Source organism: Petromyzon marinus, chromosome 66, assembly GCF_048934315.1.
Source record: "Petromyzon marinus isolate PM22_M1 ecotype Great Lakes invasive population chromosome 66, UKy_Petmar_22M1.pri1.0, whole genome shotgun sequence".
Lineage (NCBI taxonomy): Eukaryota > Metazoa > Chordata > Hyperoartia > Petromyzontiformes > Petromyzontidae > Petromyzon > Petromyzon marinus.
The window spans coordinates 2,242,940-2,262,061 of record NC_133732.1 but is presented as its reverse complement, the minus strand read 5'-3'; the positions used below and the strand labels follow the sequence as shown (position 1 = coordinate 2,262,061).

General features: G+C 50.1%; 1 protein-coding gene across 1 annotated transcript; it reads left to right on the top strand.

Annotated features, from left to right (window-relative positions):
* The first annotated feature begins 15,914 nt into the window (after nucleotides 1–15,914).
* Nucleotides 15,915–19,122, top strand: LOC142906519 (complement C1q tumor necrosis factor-related protein 5-like). The gene is made up of 3 exons (XM_076054522.1): nucleotides 15,915–16,077; nucleotides 16,370–16,465; nucleotides 18,561–19,122. Exons 1-3 carry the CDS (start codon nucleotides 15,915–15,917, stop codon nucleotides 19,055–19,057), a joined length of 756 nt encoding a protein of 251 aa, XP_075910637.1. The 3' UTR covers nucleotides 19,058–19,122.

Sequence of the window (19,122 nt, the reverse complement as noted above, 5' to 3'; positions counted from 1 at the left end):
AGTGAGCACATGACCAGCTTCGGATTCACAGCAGATGTCTCACTCTGAATCAGTCGAGCGGCATTATCTTTTCATTGGATATGTAATGCTTTGTGGAAGCTACCTGGTCTGTTGCTCCACACGAAGCTTCCCATCGGCTCGGCCACTCATGCCATCCCTTCTTTACGCTTGCGAAACGTGGACCTCCCCTTACGGAACATCTTGCCAGGTTAGAAACATTAGGCTGACCTGCCTATGATCCATCCTGGGTTTAAACAGGGTGGATTGTGTGTGGAGCTCACAAAAAACTTTAAAGATCTGGAAAAAGTCTATCGGTGAGCTCTTCTGGCACACAAGGCTGCATTAGCTGGTTCATGTAGCCCGCATGCCCAGCCACCAAATGCCTAAACAGCTTTTATTCGGCCGGATAGAGGAGGCTAAACGGCGTGGCAAGGGTAATAAAAGAGATCGAGTCATGTGGTACAAGAGGATGCGGAGCTGAGTGGACTTGCCAATGGCTGGTACCAGCGGTGTCAAGATGGGCATCTAAGGAGGAGGCTTGTTAAGAATGCTATTGGGCAGTTGTAGGCAGTTGCACTCCAGCAACAACGGAGGGCAGAGGAGCGATGCTCACAACAACACGCGGAGCACTGTGTGGCTCAAACACAAGAAGCTTGCACATAAAAGGGCACAGATGGTGCATCAGCCAGTCATCTCAGTTAGTCGACCCATGGCACCAACTGGATCTGCCCCGTGACCTCCTGCCAGCAGGAGTTCGAAATTTCACGTGGCCTCAAGGTGCACATAGCCTGGCGCAAGCGCGGTGGTGATGTCACCGCCGCTTAGTGGCGAAAGGCGGTTGTTGTTGTGCACGCGCAAGCACACGTGTGTGTGTGTGAAAGTTTCCTTCCCCCGCACCTTCGATTAGCACGGTTGACTACGTATGTTGCGAAAGAAGTTGAACGTGCATACACACGTGTCACAGCATGGAAAGAGGTGGCGGCGGCTGATTACAGAGGCCTTCATCCAGCAGCGGATAGTCCCTGGCTGATGGTGATGATGGTAGCAGTAGAGGCGAGGGTGAGATATCACACACACAAGCCCGCGCGTGCGTGTTTTGGTCACAATTCGAGAAATGCAATAAGCGGACAGGATCAAACTAACTCCATCACGTGTTCTCAGTGTGTTTCTATCAAAGTGAGTGTATAAGGAGCGGTAGTGTAGCGGTTAGCTCTACGCCATACTGGGAACCCGGCGAACCGAGTTCAAATAACGGCCAACATCGGTGATTTCGAGTATCTAAACTGGCCCGCAGCCTCCGCGAAGTCGCCTGTCTCAAGTGAGTAGCTTGTGCGGGACGAAAAAAATCATTGCCGCTGGGGAGACAAAGGCAACCGGGCGTGGTGCTGACCACCCACCCCCTCATATGCCATGCCGGCCTTCATACGTGCTCGCGAACAGCTCTTGCCCCTACAGTCTATTACAGGCTATACAGGGGCAGTCACGTGCGGTAAGGCGAGGCAGGGGAGGCAGAGCCTCACCTGTCATACTGCAATGGAAATAGCTTTACTTCAAGTACAAAAAAATCATTAAATAGAATGAATAGTATGATTTCCACACTGATCTGTGTTATAAATATAATTTCTGTATGAATCCAATAATTTTCATAGTCAAAATCGCCAATTTTGCCGAGCTCTGCTGCAAATGCAGGAAGAGACGAGAGGTGAGGCAGCGACGAGCTCAGCCTCCCCTCTGATTGCGCAACCCCTCAGAAACTGGATGGAGCACAGGCAATAAGCGCATGCCTGTTACTATCTCAGTATGTCACCAATGTAATGTTTGTAGACCCCTTCATTGCATGTCCTCGCCTTCCATAGTCCAAGTAACTTATTTCCCGTATTATGTGTATAGAGATATTTAGACTCGCTGGTCTCGTCATGAAACTGCATTGAAAAAGCACCAGGGGAGGCAGCTATCACATCTGCCTCACTGAGGGGGACGTGTCAGACACGCCCCCCTCAATTAGGACACGCCCCCTCACTAGGACACGCCCTCCTCAGTGAGGGCACGCCCCCTCGTTGAGGATACGCCCACCTCAGTGAGGACACACCCCCTCAGTGAGGAAACGCCACCCCTCAGTTTGGAGATCTGGCTTTGATACTGGCCAGTGCCTCCCCACCCATTGACCTCACCGCACGTCAATGCTAAATATCACCACTAAGGGAGATGAAGGCGGATGGGCGTGGTAGTGCTGGCCACCCACCCCCTCGTGTGCCACAGTGCCGGCCTTCATAGGCGCTGCTACTTCTCGCTCTAACAGCCACTTGACCCCGGCAGTCTGTTACAGGCTACACGGGGGATCTTTGTCTTTCTTGTTTGTGCGCGCGCGTGTTGACTGTGACGTCACACGTGGGAGGTTTGGACTAAGTTGGAAATGGAGGACCACGTGACTCAAGTAATGTTTAAAAGAGGAGACGGGGGAGAGGATTCCAGTGACTTGGTGACGAACGCTGAGCACCGACAACCTCCGATTAGCAGGACGCTCAGCTGCTTCGTACGGTGGTCCGAAAGAAAATTCAGCATACCGTAAGTATAAAGACGCACACAGAGATCCATAGACTCATCACACCAGACCCAAAGAATCATCACATACAGACCCATAGACTCAAAAAAGACCCATAGACTCACATAAAGACGAGTAAACTCACACATAGACCCACAAACTCACACATAGACCCCCAGACTCACACAGACCCATAGATGCACACAGAGATCAATAGCTTGACACAGAAACACATAGACTCACACGGAGACCCATAGACTCATCACACATATACCCACAGACTCACGCAGGGACCCGTAGACGCAAACAGACCTATAGACGCACACAAAAATTCAAAGCCGCACACAGAGACCCGTAGACTCACATAAAGACGAGTTGACTCACACGTAGACCCACAGACTCACGCAAAAGCCATAAACTCTTCAAACAGAGTCGCACAGACTCACACAGAGACCCATAGACTCACAAAACGACCTTAGACTCACAAAGAGACCCATACACTCAAATAGAGACCCACAGACTCACAGAAAGACCCATAGACTCACAAAGAGAGCCATAAACTCACATAGAGACGAGCAGACTCACACAAGGACCCACAGACTCGCACAGAGACGAGTACATTTTCACGTGACGATGATAAGCCTACATCATTGAACTTTCATTTGTGATGGGCAGGGCGCTTGTGAAAAAAAGAGTGACTATATAGCAGCTCATTTGTAAATTACTTGGTAAGATAAAATTATAGTTCGTAGTTTAAATCCATCCTGTATACCAGGCGAGCTAGTTAACATCTCGCCACTGCTGCCCCCAGATGTCCATCTCGGTCCAGCCGCTGTTGCTGCTGCTGCTGCTGGTGGTGGTGGGAGCCCAGCAGGAGAGGACCATCTGCGCTGGCATCAACGGGATCCCCGGGCAGCCCGGAGCCCCGGGGCAGCACGGGACTCCTGGGGCCCCTGGGAGGGACGGCAGAGACGGTGAGGGGTCGGGTCCCAGAGACCCCCCACGGTGAGCTCGTGGTGCGACGCGATCACTCGCTCGCTCACTCGTTCACTCGCTCACTCATTCACTCACTTGTTCACTCAATCGTTCACTCGCTCACTCATTCGCTCACACGTTCACTCACTCAATAGTTCACTCACTCATTCACTCACTCATTCACTCAATCGTTCACTCGCTCATTCTCGTAGGAGAGTGTCTCGTGTGGAGTGGAGTGAGATGAGAGGGGAGAGGCAGGAGAGTGTGTGGAGGGGAGTGGAGTGAGATGAGAGGGGAGAGACAGGAGAGTGCGTGGAGGCGAGTGATGTGAATTGAGAGTGGCTTGAGGAGTGGACGAGCCATGCTTTGTTCTTCTCGCAGGCACTACCGGAGCACCCGGAGCCAAGGGAGACATCGGGGCTCGAGGCTTGACTGGGGACCCAGGTGGGACTGTGACACTGACTCGTGTGCTCCTAGCAGCTGTTTCCATATATTTATTTGATTACCAAGTAATCCTCACTGAGCTATGTGTAGTGGCATAACGTGCGCAGAGTTTGCAAACAACATTTGCATTTATGTACGGGTTGCAGACAGTGAGGTCACCTCAGGACGAGCAGGTGCAGGCGCGTGGCCTGGGTGACAGCAGACAGAGAGACGCCAGCAATTAGTGACCGAGGCAACGATTGGCTGGCTGCAAATTCAAACGCGGGGTAGGCGCCACGGAGGCGAGAGACAGTGGCGATAAGGGGGATAACACTTTCAAGAGACGCCAGAGGACGCCGGCTTAATGAGGGCCATCTGAGGGCACTTAATGAGGAGCGGGATGAAAGGGGAACGTGTGAAGCAACGGGGTTAAGTTGGTTGGAGATGAAGCAGTGAACACTTTTCAAGAGAAGTCCGGGACCTTGCCCTCCACACCTCGTCCTCGCCAGCGGTGATGGCTGAGCCCCCGCTGGTGGGCACGGGCAAGACACGCTAGCAGAGGAGAGGCGAGCAGAATCTTTAGCCGGAGTGTAATAGGCTAAAGGGGTGAGAAGCTAGCAGAGTATACAGATAGAGTGTCCGTGACAAGCTAGGAGAGCGGGGAGTAACAGGCTAGTGGAGCAAGAGAGAGTAAGCTCGAAGTAGCAGGCTAGCGGAGGAAAAAAGCAAGAGTTCGCTACAGGAGTGCGTGTTGTTGAATGTGAGGAGCATCCGTGTGGGATGCTGCCAATAAAGTAACACAGCAAAAATAGACGAAGTTTTCCACGTGAATAACCACCACACGACAAATGTAACTTTTGTTCAGAAGCGACCTGGCCACACGTAATGATAGCTCGACGAAGGGGACTTATCATCACGTGGACATTTAGTCAACTAAATCAATTTCTAAGTATGGAAGGAAGAAAATTCGGAGGATTCGGTGAAAAATCCACGCAACCACGGGGAGAGACGCATGCAAACTCCATTATAACAGCAGGTGTCAGGATTGTGATCAAGCACACGACGTCCTGTAAACCAAGCGAGGTAGTTAAGATCTAGCCACCGACAGGCCGCATGTGCCACGGAGCGATTCATCACTTCTCTTATTATTTTTTACGTGAAGTTAAAAGACACCAGAAGGGGCCAAGCAACTCAATATAATCGAGGTAGGAAATAACCGAGCTCACTGCTCTATTTATTTCACTGCGGTTGCTTGGAGATGTTAACTCCCTCATCTGGTACACAGGAGGTCGTCGATTCGAACACAACCCTGACGATTCCTGATGTTTATTCGGCGTTTGTATGTTCTCTCCATGGTCATGTGGATTTTTCTTCAGGTCCTCTGGTTTTCCCTTCAACGTTTAGACTTTAGAGTATTTGGCTGCTACAATATGCCACGTGATGATATCAGCCTTTTCATTGTCGACAGGCAGGTAGCTTCTAAAAATATGGCAACACAGCAGCTCAGTGGACCTTATACCTGGTAAAATAACAAGTAGTTTAGTTCCAAGTTTAGTCCATGGGCTCTATGTGTTCTTATGTTTTGGAAAGTATAGCTCACTAGGTATACCGTGTATAGCTGTAACATCACCCCATGCTCTGGAAAATATAACTCATTAGGTACACCGTGTATAGCCAGAACATGACCCCCATATTCTGGAAAACAGAACTTACTCAGTACACCATGTAGAGCTGAAACACGTGTTCCATACAGACACGTCGTGCAAGGTTTTCCTGTAAAAAAACAAAAGACATTTGTCACAGGACACGACTCAATTGTTGGGATAAACACACAAAAATCAAAGATCCTCTATATAGCCTTATCAAACTGTTGTCACAAGTGCTGTTCGTGAGCACCGATGAAGGCCGGCACGCCTTTGTCTCCAAAGTGGCGTTGTTAACACATCACACTTGATAATAATTTGAGGATGAGTCGACCGAGGGAATGAGTCCCAGGACCGGTTGAGATAATCATCACTCGTGTTGACCATGAGTGGTAATCGAACTCGGGTCTCTGCCGAGTTCATAGCGCTAACCGCTACACTACCGTGGGGTGACACATACACATGCACACGCCGTGCGTTTGGACCGTGTTGTCCACCTAGGTCTGCCGGGAAAGCTGGGCCCTCTTGGCCAACCGGGGCGTGTGGGGACTCCGGGAGTCCCAGGTGAGCAGGGCGACAGAGGCGAGAAAGGCGAGCGGGGAGAGAGCGGCGTGGGGCCCAGGTCGGCCTTCTCCGCGAAGGTGGGCGCTTACACGCCGGCGGCCGGCTCCCCAATGACGTTCAACGTCATCATCACCAACCCGCAGGGCCACTACAACCCCGGTACGGGGAAGTTCACCTGCGCCCACCCAGGCGTCTACTATTTCACGCTGTACATGCATGCCCATGAAAAGCACCTCGTGGTTATGATCATGAAAAACGGGGAGGTCATCTCTAAGGTGTGCGGTGAAAAATACGACGCAATAAGCGGCAGCGTCGTGCTGAGTCTCAAGGCTGGAGGCGAGGTTTGGCTGGAGTTGGAGGCTCCGCACATTAATTTGTTCTTCAACGTGCATAGAGACGCCGTGTTCAGCGGCTTTTTCCTGTACCCTGAGTGAATCGTTTTTGTTTCCATCAGCGCATCTGGGAAGACAGATTCGGAACACATTAACACGCATGCACCCCCCCCCCCCCCCCCCCACGTGTTAAACAAAGCTTTTGGGCAACATCTCAGAAAAATACCCAGCAAATATCTGCAAATGTGCTCGGCTTGCCTAATGCCGTGGTAATGACTGCTTTTTTTCGGATGGGAAATTTTCTCACCAGAGGAAACATAGGCCCGGCACTTTTCTCAGCCACCTTTCTCCTTGTCATCCAGGGTGTCTGGGCGATATATGAATCGGTTAGACAACGCAGAGAGGCATAGCAGCTTGCACCAACTGAAAAAGTCCTGAAACCTCAGCAATTTTCCCATCCGGCATCGGCAGTGAAGGAGGAAATATTTCAATTCCAGCTGATAGCTGTGAGGGTTGCTCATTTCTAACAAGGGAGAGAGAGGAGTTCGGATCCATTTTCTCTCCCGTGCAATTCCTCATTTTTTTTTTATTCCACGGCAACAGAAAGAAGGACAATAGCTTGATCTGGAATTCTGATCATTTTAACAAGATTTGGAATGTATTGACTATGCCTTGGTTCGTTATGCACAAGGACGTGAACAAACTGTGGCGGATAATACTTCATTGACAACCAAGTACAACCAACTCTTAAAACTCTCAGCGACTGTAATAGCACGCGAGTACAAAACCCTGCAGTTCACCGACTTCACCCAACGACCCCGCGTGTTGACAATGACGGAAAACCGCATCGACTTAAACAGATAGAGACCACCGCGAGGAACGTTCACAACAACCCTGACGCACGCCTCCACTCCTGGGTGACGAGGCAACGCACCAGAAGCCCAGGATATGCAAATTCACCGTCGAGGTCGACTACATAGTCATGGGTGCGACAAGGATGTCCTCTCACTCCCACATTATTCAACATCTATTTTGAACACGCAGTTCATGAAGCCTTCAATAGCTGTACCGGAGAAATTTAAACTTGGTAAAGATGCAATGGGAGGCTGATCGATGCCCGGGTGCGGTCAAGGGATGGCTCCCTATTGGTCAACCACGTTATGTATGCCGATGATTTGGTAATTGCTGCTCATTCAGAGGAGGAGTTGGAGACACTGCTGCTTAATCTGGAGCTTTCCGCTAAGAGGTGGGGCCTTACAATCAGCCCCACCAATACTTGTGAAGGACGCTACTGGGCAGTGGAGACAATCACCCTCTTGCAACAACGGAGGGTGGAGGACCGATGCTCACAATATCGAGCGGAGCACCGGGTGGCTAAATCACAGCAAGTTGGCATAGTAGGGGGCATCAGCCAGTCGTCTCAGTCAGTCAACCCGTGGCACCTGCTGGGTCTGCCCCGTGACCTCCTGCCAGCAGGCGTTCGACACTTCACGTGGCCTCAAGGTGCACATAGCCTGGCACAAGCGTCGTGGTGACATCACCGTCACTTAGTGGCGAATGGCGGTTGGTGTTGTTGTGTGCATGTTCATGTGTTGTGTGTATCTATATGATATGTGCATGTGTATGTATCTGTATGTTTCTTTGTTCCAGTGTGTGTACATGTGTGTGCATGTTCATGTTTCCAGCAAAAACCACCACCTATCTCCTCACTGGTGCCAGATGGTAACGCTGTGGTGGATGTGAGCAATGCCATCCAGGAAAGGACAATTCCAAGATTGCCGATACCCGTTAATGGTGGTTGCAGCCACCATAGGTCCAAAACCAGGGTTTTGGACGGGTGTGAGGGGATAATACAATACATATACCACTAAAATACATGAAAAAAATCTAACTAATCTTGTTCCGGAGGTCCCGGGGGGAAAAGTATCTATGACAACTCCTGGCCAAACCCAATTTGGTGGAGCCAGAGGTCTGAATCATTACCATTGGGGTTCCTCCAGAAACAGCAAGAAGCCATTGCGAGTGGCCACGTGGAATGTTCAAACGCTCACTGTGGAGGAAAGGCTGCCACTCCTCTGTCGGGAGCTGGACTGGTACCACCTGGATCTCTGCGGCATTCAGGAGGTCCGGTGGACTGGCTCCAGCCACTATGAGGGGTGGACAGTCCTCTACTTGGGGCAGAAGACTGCCAAACAACAGGGAGTGCATTTTCTTCTGAACAAAAGAATGTAGGGGGTATGGGAGCATAGAGGTGAGGTGTGGGAAACTGGAAGCCCCAGGCCACTGTGAGCTCTCCATCCCTTCAATCAAAGGCAAGGTATGGTGGTCGTGGTTATTTATGCCGCCACCAAAGATGAACATCAGTGGAGGGATGCAGGCAAGGCCGATGAATCAGATGCCTTTACATACCTCCTGTTACAGGTGCTAGCTAAAGTGACCCCTTGAGATATAGTCTTCTTGTTAGGTGGCTTTGAGTCACGAGTGGGTCATGATGCTGGCACCTGGTCTGGAGTGATTGGAAGTCATCAGACAGATCATCTAAAAAACAACGGTTTTAGGCTGCTATTTTTTTGTGCAGCCCATGGGCTTGTAATTACCAACACGCTGTTCCAGCATCGGTGCATTCACACAGCATCATGGATGCATACCGGGTCCAATCAAGAACATCTGCTGGACTACATAATGATGGAAAAGTGGATACGCGCCCATTTCCTTGACACCAGGCCCAAACGTGAGGCTGATCTGCCCACTGACCATCGGCTTATCATTTCTAAGATGCGCATGCCATTCTTCCACTCCGGTAGTGAGTGTACATCCAGGAACCTATTCGAACAAACAGCGGCCTGGTCTCAGCTATCTCATGAAAGTTGCAAGTGAGAATTTCATGATCACTTGTAGCTGGGGTTTGGACCTTCCACCATTCCTGATGCCGAGGGGAAATGGGCGAGTTATTGGACTGTGGCTCATGCAGCTGCAATGGCTGCTTTGGCTGCACTGTCCAAATCTCCCCAGAGACCCTGGCGGACAGAGGAGGTGTTCAGGCTGGCTGAGAAAAAACGAAGTCCACTTTCACAGTCTGCAGCAACCCATGTGAGAGAATGAGGAGGCTTACCACAGCCTTCTCTCATAGATTTGGAGAACCATACAGCGCTGCAAAGATGGGTGTTGGTCACGGGTTGCTGAGGAGATGGAGTCTGCCTCAGTAATACCCGATCACAAATAACTGTTCAACTCCATGAAGAAGTAACTTCTAGTGCCACACCTATCACCATCATTAGGGTGTTGTATATGCCATTTTCAAGAAATTATATGAAGAGTGATATCGCCTACTTTTCACGTAATAGTTATCTTTTTACATATATATGGATTTAGCGTGTTCTAAAAAAACACCCAGTAACTGAGGCCTGTGAACTCCTCCCTTGAAACAACAAAGGCAAAAGGCGCACCCCCTGCTGCTTTAGCAGCGTCCCGAACACAAAGGAGACAGGCATCGTAGAGGTTACTTACTCACAAGCCTTTGCTTGAAAAGTTATAATGTTTGGATTGACCACCACCGTGAAGGAATATTTTCCAACATTATGGTATTAAACGTTAGCTTGATGATAGAATGTGCTGTTATATGGCGGTGCAGCCCAGGAGCAAAAGGTTTTCATAGTGACTATTTGGCAGAAATCTTGACTTAAAGCTTTCGTGACTGCAGGAATTAATATTATTGGGTCTTTCGGAAAAGTCACGAAGATCGGTTGAAAGAAAAATAATATTTTTTGATCACAACACAAGCAATCGTCATCAGGTGGAGGAGAGAGGGGGAAAGCTGCTGATGCAGACTGTTTTAAAAGGTTTTTAATGGGTCTAGCCCAAGGGTCATAAACGAAGTGGGCAGGGCTAGTTATGTTAATGTGACCGGACAGTGGCCTCCACGACGAGGGAGCGGAGGCGGCTATGTTAATGTGAGATATTAGCATGTTAATGGCAGATTGCAGAGCAGCAATGTCGAGCTCGGCGTGCGAGGTGGCTGTGTTAGTGTGGGAAATTTAACCTGACCACCCAGCTCGACGACGCTAACTGACTGCATAGCTGGCTGACTATCCAGCAGTGGCGGCGTCGGGCGATGACAAAGATGACAGCAGCGACGACGTCGACGACGAGGACGACTTCCACGGCGAGACGACCCTGATTCCCACGGACAGCCCCGAGCTCCCTCTCTCGCCCCCTTTTATACTTCCAGCGGGATCTGGCCACGCCCTGGCCACGCCCCCCTTCTCGAACCTTCTAGCTGGTTCTGAGAGCTCAAACATGGATCGCTTCCATGACCCTTGACCCAGTTCTTCCCCTTGGGTGGAAACACCCGCAATTGCTACTTCTAGTCGCCAGTCGGCTCTGATACACTACATTTGCATGGGCAATATTGTTGGTGTTTTGATGATAATGTGTTCGGGGAAGTTGACATTAAAGTTACTTAGATTAAAAACAGGTTTCTGTGTGCTTCTTTCCTAAACTCGTGCATCATTGTCGTAATAACGAACTGTATCCTGCAGTGATATCTGAATCCCAAGACCTGACACAATTGCACAGGTAATTGTTAAAGCGAAGAACCATTAACGTTAAAGCAAGAATCGTACATGTTGAAGCAAGAATCATTGGCATTATCACGATTGGTGAAACATAGCCCGAGACAACGAGAGAGCCAATAGTACATTTTTATTTCATAATTTTACCTATTTTTTATTTATTATATTTTTCAAATCACAATATTTGCAACAGGGAAAAAAGGTGATATGATCTACGACCCCCAGGAACAGGTTTGTAGATTTGCTGAGCATTTCTGTGAGGTCTTAGGGGAGGGTAAGTTCCTCAGCCTGGAAAACATCATCGGGAAAAATAGGAATGACCATGCTGAGGCTGTCGTGCCTCAGATATTGGAAGAAGTAGTCATCTTGATTTGATGCTTTCGTGACTGCAGGAATCAATACTGTTTGGTTATTTAGGTAAAATCACGAGCAATAGTCATCAGATGTTCACCTGATGACGATTGCATGTGTTGAGATCGAAACGTCGTTATTTATTTTGTTTTATTTCCACCTACGTAACTTTACCGAAAGAACCAAAGAGTATAGAAGAAGTCATCTCCTATGAGTGGCTAGCTAAGGTGCTATCTGTTGAAGAAGTACAGAAGGTGATCCAAAATCTGAGAACAAGAAAAGCACCAGCCAGAGATGATCTCCCAAGCGAAATTCTGAGGGATGGTGGCGTTTGTGAGAAAACTGACCTACATAACATCATAATAACAGTCTGGACAAGCTGACGGGTTCTGCAGGATTGGAAGGATGCCCTACAGGGGCAATTCCCTCTTCAGTGTTGCGGGAGAGGTCCTGGCAAGGATTAATCAGCCAGGCATGCTGAGGTGAGGCTTGTGGAGCCCAATGTGGTTTCAGGAAAGGGCTGTATGCACAGATGCTATATTTTCTGTCCGTCTGCTACAACAGAGGTGTAGGGGATTCCAACAAAACCTACATCTCTCCTTAATTAACCTGGTCAAGGCCTATGATACTATCAGTAGGCCTGGGCTCTCGGTTGTTCTTCTATGCTTTTGAAGTCCGTGACTCTCTGCTCAAAATTATTAAGGAGCTTCATGAATGTGGGCAGGCCCTAGTAAAACTACGTGGCCAGGAGTCGGAGCTTTTCGCTGTTCACCTTGGGGTATGACAGGAATGTCCTCTGGTTCTAACATTATTTAACATCTATTTCTACCACGTAGTTTGTGATGCCAACGATGGCCGTACCGGAGGAATTTCTCTCTGGTACAGATACAATGGGAGGCTGATCGATGCCCACGTGAGGTCAAGGGATGGCTCCCTACTGGTCAACCATGTTATGTATTCCGATGATCTGGTGATTTCTGCTTACTCAGAGAAGGAGTTGGAGGCGCTGCTGCTTAATTTGGAGCTTGCCACTAAGAGGTGGGGCCTTACCATCAGCCCCACCAAAACTAGGCACCTGCCTGGCTATTTTGTGCAATTGGACAATTCACCCCCACAGCTCGCAATTGTTGATGGGGCAGTTGTGGAGAGAGTGGAGAGTTTCCCATACCTGGGCAGTGAGCACATGACCAGCTTCGGATTCACAGCAGATGTCTCACTCTGAATCAGTCGAGCGGCATTATCTTTTCATTGGTTATGTAATGCTCTGTGGAAGCTACCTGGTCTGTTGCTCCACACGAACCTTCCCATCGGCTCGGCCAGTCATGCCATCCCTTCTTTACGCTTGCGAAACGTGGACCCCCCCTTACGGAACATCTTGCCAGGTTTGAAACATTAGGCTGACCTGCCTATGATCCATCCTGGGTTTAAACAGGGTGGATTGTGAGGAGCTCACAAAAAATCTTTAAAGATCTGGAAAAAATCCATCGGTGAGCTCTTCTGGCACGCAAGGCTGCATTAGCTGGTTCATGTAGCCCGCATGCCCAGCCACCAAATGCCTAAACAGCTTTTATTCGGCCGGATAGAGGAGGCTAAACGGCGTGGCAAAGGTGAAAAAAGAGATCGAGTCATGTGGTACAAGAGGATGCGGAGCTGAGTGGACTTGCCGATGGCTGGTACCAGCGGTGTCAAGATGGGCATCTAAGGAGGAGGCTTGTTAAGAATGCTATTGGGCAATTGCATTCCAGCAACAACGGAGGGCAGAGGAGCGATGCTCACAACAACACGCGGAGCACTGGGTGGCTCAAACACAAGAAGCTTGCACATAAAAGGGCACAGATGGTGCATCAGCCAGTCATCTCAGTTAGTCGACCCATGGCACCCACTGGATCTGCCCCGTGATCACCTGCCAGCGGGAGTTCGAAATTTCACGTGGCCTCAAGGTGCACATAGCCTGGCGCGAGCGCGGTGGTGATGTCACCTCCGCTTAGTGGCGAAAGGCGGTTGTTGTTGTGCACGTGCAAGCACACGTGTGTGTGTGAAAGTTTCCTTCCCCCGCACCTTCGATTAGCACGGTTGACTACGCATGGTGCGAAATAAGTTGAACGTGCATACACACGTGTCACAGCATGGAAAGAGGTGGCGGCGACTGATTACAGAGGCCTTCATCCAGCAGTGGATAGTCCCTGGCTGATGGTGATGATGATAGCAGTAGTGGCGAGGGTGAGATATCACAAACAAACGCACGCACGCGCGTGCGTGTTTTGGTTCCAAATCGAGAAATGCAATAAGCGGACAGGGTCACACTAACTCCATCACGTGTTCTCTGTGTTGCTGTCAAAGTGAGCGCGTGAGAGTGCGGTAGTGTAGCGGTTAGCTCTACGCCACGCTGCGAACCCGACGACCCGAGTTCAAATCACGGCCAACATTGGCTATTTCGAGAATCTAAACTGGCCCTGAGCCTCCGCGAAGTCGCCTCAGTCTCAAATGAGTACCTGGGACATAAAATCATCGCTGCTGGGGAGACAAAGGCGACCGGGCGTGGTGCTGACCACCCACCCCCTCATGTGCTATGCCGGCCTTCACACGTGCTCGCGAACAGCTCTTGCCCCTACAGTCTATTACAGGCTATACAGGGGCAGTCAACGTGCGGTAAGGCGAGGCAGGGGAGGCAGAGCCTCACCTGTCATACTGCAATGAAAATAACTTTTCTTCAAGTACAAAAAAGAATAATAAAATAGAATAAATTGTATGATTTCCGCACTGATCTGTGTTATAAATATAATTTATGTATGAATCCAATAATTTTTATAGTCAAAATCGCCAATTTTGCCGAGCTCTGCTGCAAATGCAGGAAGAGACGAGAGGTGAGGCAGCGACGAGCTCAGCCTCCCCTCTGATTGCGCAACCCCTCAGAAACTGGATGGAGCGCAGGCAATAAGCGCGTGCCTGTTACTATCTCAGTATGTTACCAATGTAATGTTTGTAGACCCCTTCATTGCATGTCCTCGCCTTCCATAGTCCAGGTAACTTATTTCCCGTATTATGTGTATAGAGATATTTAGGCTCGCTGGTCTCGTCATGAAACTGCATTGAAAAAGCACCGGGGGAGGCAGCTATCACATCTGCCTCACTGAGGGGGACGTGTCAGACACGCCCCCCTCAATGAGGACATGCCCCCTCACTAAGGACACGCCCTCCTCAGTGAGGGCACGCCCCCTCGGTGAGGATACGCCCCTCTCAGTGAGGACACACCCCCTCAGTGAGGACACGCCACCCCTCAGTTTGGAGATCTGGCTCTGATACTAGCCCGTGCCTCCCCACCCATTGACCTCACCGCACGTCACTGCTAAATATCACCACTAAGGGAGATGAAGGCGGGTGGGCGTGGTAGTGCTGGCCACCCACCCCGTCGTGTGCCACAGTGCCGGCCTTCATAGGCGCTGCTACTTCTCGCTCTAACAGCCACTTGACCCCGGCAGTCTGTTAAAGGCTACACGAGGGATCTTTGTCTTTCTTGTTTGTGCTCGTGCGTGTTGACTGTGACGTCACATGTGGGAGGTCTGGACCAAGTTAGAAATGGAGGACCACGTGACTCAAGTAATGTTTAAAAGAGGAGACGGGGGAGAGGATTCCATTGACTTGGTGACGAACGCTGAGCACCGACAACCTCCGAATAGCAGGACGCTCAGCTGCTACATACGGTGGTCCGAAAGAAAATTCAGCGTACCGTAAGTATAAAGACTCACACAGAGATCCATAGAATCATCACACCAGACCCAAAGAATCATCACACGCTGACCCATAGACTCACAAAAAGACCCATAGACTCACATAGAGACGAGTAAACTCACACATAGACCCACAAACTCACATAGACCCCCAGACTCACACAGACCCATAGATGCACACAGAGATCCATAGCTTGACACAGAAACCCATAGACTCACTGGGAGACCCATAGACTCATCACACATACACCCACAGACTCACACAGGGACCCGTAGACTCACACAGACCTATAGACGCACACAAAAATTCAAAGTCGCACACAGAGACCCGTAGACTCACATAAAGACGAGTTAACTCACACATAGACCCACAGACTCACGCAAAGGCCATAAACTCCTCAACCAGTCGCACAGACTCACACAGAGAGCCATAGACTCACAAAACGACCTTAGACTCACAAAGAGACCCATAGACTCAAACAGAGACCCACAGACTCACAGAAAGACCCATAGACTCACAAAGAGACCCATAAACTCACATAGAGACGAGCAGACTCACACAATGACCCACAGACTCGCACAGAGACGAGTACATTTTCACGTGACGATGATAACACTACATCATTGAACTTTCATTTGTGAGGGGCAGTGCGCTTGTGAAAAAAAGAGCGACTATATAGCAGCTCATTTGTAATTCACTTGGTAAGATAAAATAATAGTTCGTAGTTTAGATCCATCCTGTATACCGGGCAAGCTAGTTAACATCTCGCCACTGCTGTCCCCAGATGTCCATCTCGGCCCTGCCGCTGTGGCTGCTGCTGCTGGTGGTGGTGGTGGGAGCCCAGCAGGAGAGGACCATCTGCGCGGGCATCAACGGGATCCCCGGGCAGCCCGGAGCCCCGGGGCAGCACGGGACTCCTGGGGCCCCTGGGAGGGACGGCAGAGACGGTGAGGGGTCGGGTCCCAGAGACCCCCCACGCTGCGCTCGTGGTGCGACGGGATCACTCGCTCGCTCACTCACTCATTCACTCACTCGTTCACTCAATCGTTCACTCGCTCACTCATTCGCTCACACGTTCACTCACTCAATAGTTCACTCACTCATTCACTCACTCATTCGCTCAATCGTTCACTTGCTCATTCTCGTAGGAGAGTGTTTCGTGTGGAGTAGAGTGAGATGAGAGGGGAGAGACAGGAGAGTGCGTGGAGGCAAGTGGTGTGAATTGAGAGTTGGCTTGAGGAGTGGACGAGCCATGCTTTGTTCTTCTCGCAGGCACTACCGGAGCACCCGGAGCCAAGGGAGACGTCGGGGCTCGAGGCTTGACTGGGGACCCAGGTGGGACTGTGACACTGACTCGTGTGCTCCTAGCAGCTGTTTCCATATATTTATTTGATTACCAAGTAATCCTCACTGAGCTATGTGTAGTGGCATAACGTGCGCAGAGATTGCAACCAGCATTTGCATTTATGTACGGGCTTGCAAACAGTGAGGTCACGTCAGGACGAGCAGGTGCAGGCGCGTGGCCTGGGTGACAGCAGACAGAGAGACGCCAGAAATTAGTGAACAAGGCAGCGATTGGCTGGCTGCAAATTCAAACGCGGGGTAGGCGCTACGGAGGCGCGAGACAGTGGCGATAAGGCGGAGAACACTTTCAAGAGACGCCAGAGGACGCCGGCTTAATGAGGCCCATCTGAGGGCACTTAATGAGGAGGGAGATTAAAGGGGAACGTGTGAAGCAACGGGGTTGAGTTGGTTGGAGATGAAGCAGTGAACACTTTTCAAGAGAAGTTCGGGACCTTGCCCTCCACACCTCGTTCTGCCCAGCGGTGATGGCTGAGCCCCCGCTGGTGGGCACGGGCAAGACACGCTAGCAGAGGAGAGGCGAGCAGAATCTTTAGCCTGAGTGTGATAGGCTAAAGGGGTGAGAAGCTATCAGAGTATACAGATAGAGTGTCCGTGACAGGCTAGGAGAGCGGGGAGTAACAGGCTAGTGGAGCAAGAGAGAGTAAGCTCGAAGTAGCAGGCTAGCGGAGTGCGTGTTGTTGAATGTGAGGAGCATCCGTGTGGGATGCTGCGAATAAAGTAACACAGGAAAAAATGACGAAGTTTTCCACGTGAATAAACACCACAAGACAAATGTAACTCTTGTTCAGAAGCGACCTGGCCACACGTAATGATAGCTCGACGAAGTGGACTTATCATCACGTGGACATTTAGTCAACTAAATCAATTTCTAAGTATGGAAGGAAGAAAATTCGGAGGATTCGGTGAAAAATCCACGCAACCACGGGGAGAGACGCATGCAAACTCCATTATAACAGCAGGTGTCAGGATTGTGATCAAGCACACGACGTCCTGTAAACCAAGTGAGGTAGTTAAGATCTAGCCACCGACAGGCTGCATGTGTCACGGAGCGATTCATCACTTCTCTTATTATTTTTTACGTGAAGTTAAAAGACACCAGAAGGGGCCAAGCAACTCAATATAATCGAGGTAGGAAATAACCGAGCTCACTGCTCTATTTATTTCACTGCGGTTGCTTGGAGATGTTAACTCCCTCGTCTGGTACACAGGAGGTCGTCGATTCGAACACAACCCTGACGATTCCTGATGTTAATTCGGCGTTTGCATGTTCTCTCCGTGGTCATGTAAATTTTTCTTCGGGTCCTCTGGTTTTCCCTTCAACGTTTAGACTTTAGAGTATTTGGCTGCTACAAAATGCCACGTGATGATATCAGCCTTTTCATTGTCGACAGGCAGGTCACTTCTAAAAAAATGGCAACACAGCAGCTCAGTGGACCTTACACCTGGTAAAATAACAAATAGTTTAGTTCCAAGTTTAGTCATGGGTCTCTATGTATCTTCTTGTTTTGGAAATTAGAGCTCACTCGGTATACCGTGTATAGCTGTAACATCACCCCATGCTCTGGAAAATATACCTCATTAGGTACACCGTGTATAGCCAGAACATGACCCCCATATTCTGGAAAACAGAACTCACTCAGTACACCGTGTAGACCTGAAACACATGTTCCATACAGACACGTCGGGCAAGGTTTTCCTGCAAAATAGCAAAGACGGTTGTAACAGGACACGACTCAATTGTTGGGATGAACACACAAAATCAAAGATCCTCTATATAGCCTTATCAGACTGTTGTCGCAAGTGCTGTTCGTGAGCACCGATGAAGGCCGGCACGCCTTTGTCTCCAAAGTGGCGTTGTTAACACATCACACTTGGTAATAATTTGAGGATGAGTCGACCGAGGGAATGAGTCCCAGGACCGGTTCAGATAATCATCACTCGTGTTGACCATGTGCGGGAATCGAACTCGGGTCTCTGCCGAGTTCATAGCGCTAACCGCTACACTACCGTGGGGTGACACATACACATGCACACACCGTGCGTTTGGACCGTGTGGTCCACCTAGGTCTGCCGGGAAAGCTGGGCCCTCTTGGCCAACCGGGGCGCGTGGGGACTTCGGGAGTCCCAGGTGAGCAGGGCGAAAGAGGCGAGAAAGGCGAGCGGGGAGAGAGCGGCGTGGGGCCCAGGTCGGCCTTCTCCGCGAAGGTGGACGCTTACACGCCGGCGGCCGGCTCCCCCGTGACGTTCAACGTCATCATCACCAACCCGCAGGGCCACTACAATGCCAGCACGGGGAAGTTCACCTGTGCCCACCCAGGCGTCTACTATTTCACGCTGTCCGCGCATTCCAAAGAACATTATCTCGTGGTTATGATCATGAAAAACGGGAAGGTCATCTCTAAGGTGTGCGGTGAAAAATACGACGCAATAAGCGGCAGCGTCGTGCTGAGTCTCAAGGCCGGAGACGAGGTTTGGCTGGAGTTGGAGGCTCCGCACATTAATTTGTTCTTCAACGTGCACAGAGACGCCGTGTTCAGCGGCTTTTTCCTGTACCCTGAGTGAATCGTTTTTGTTTCCATCAGCGCATCTGGGAAGACAGATTGGGAACACATTCACTCACATGCACG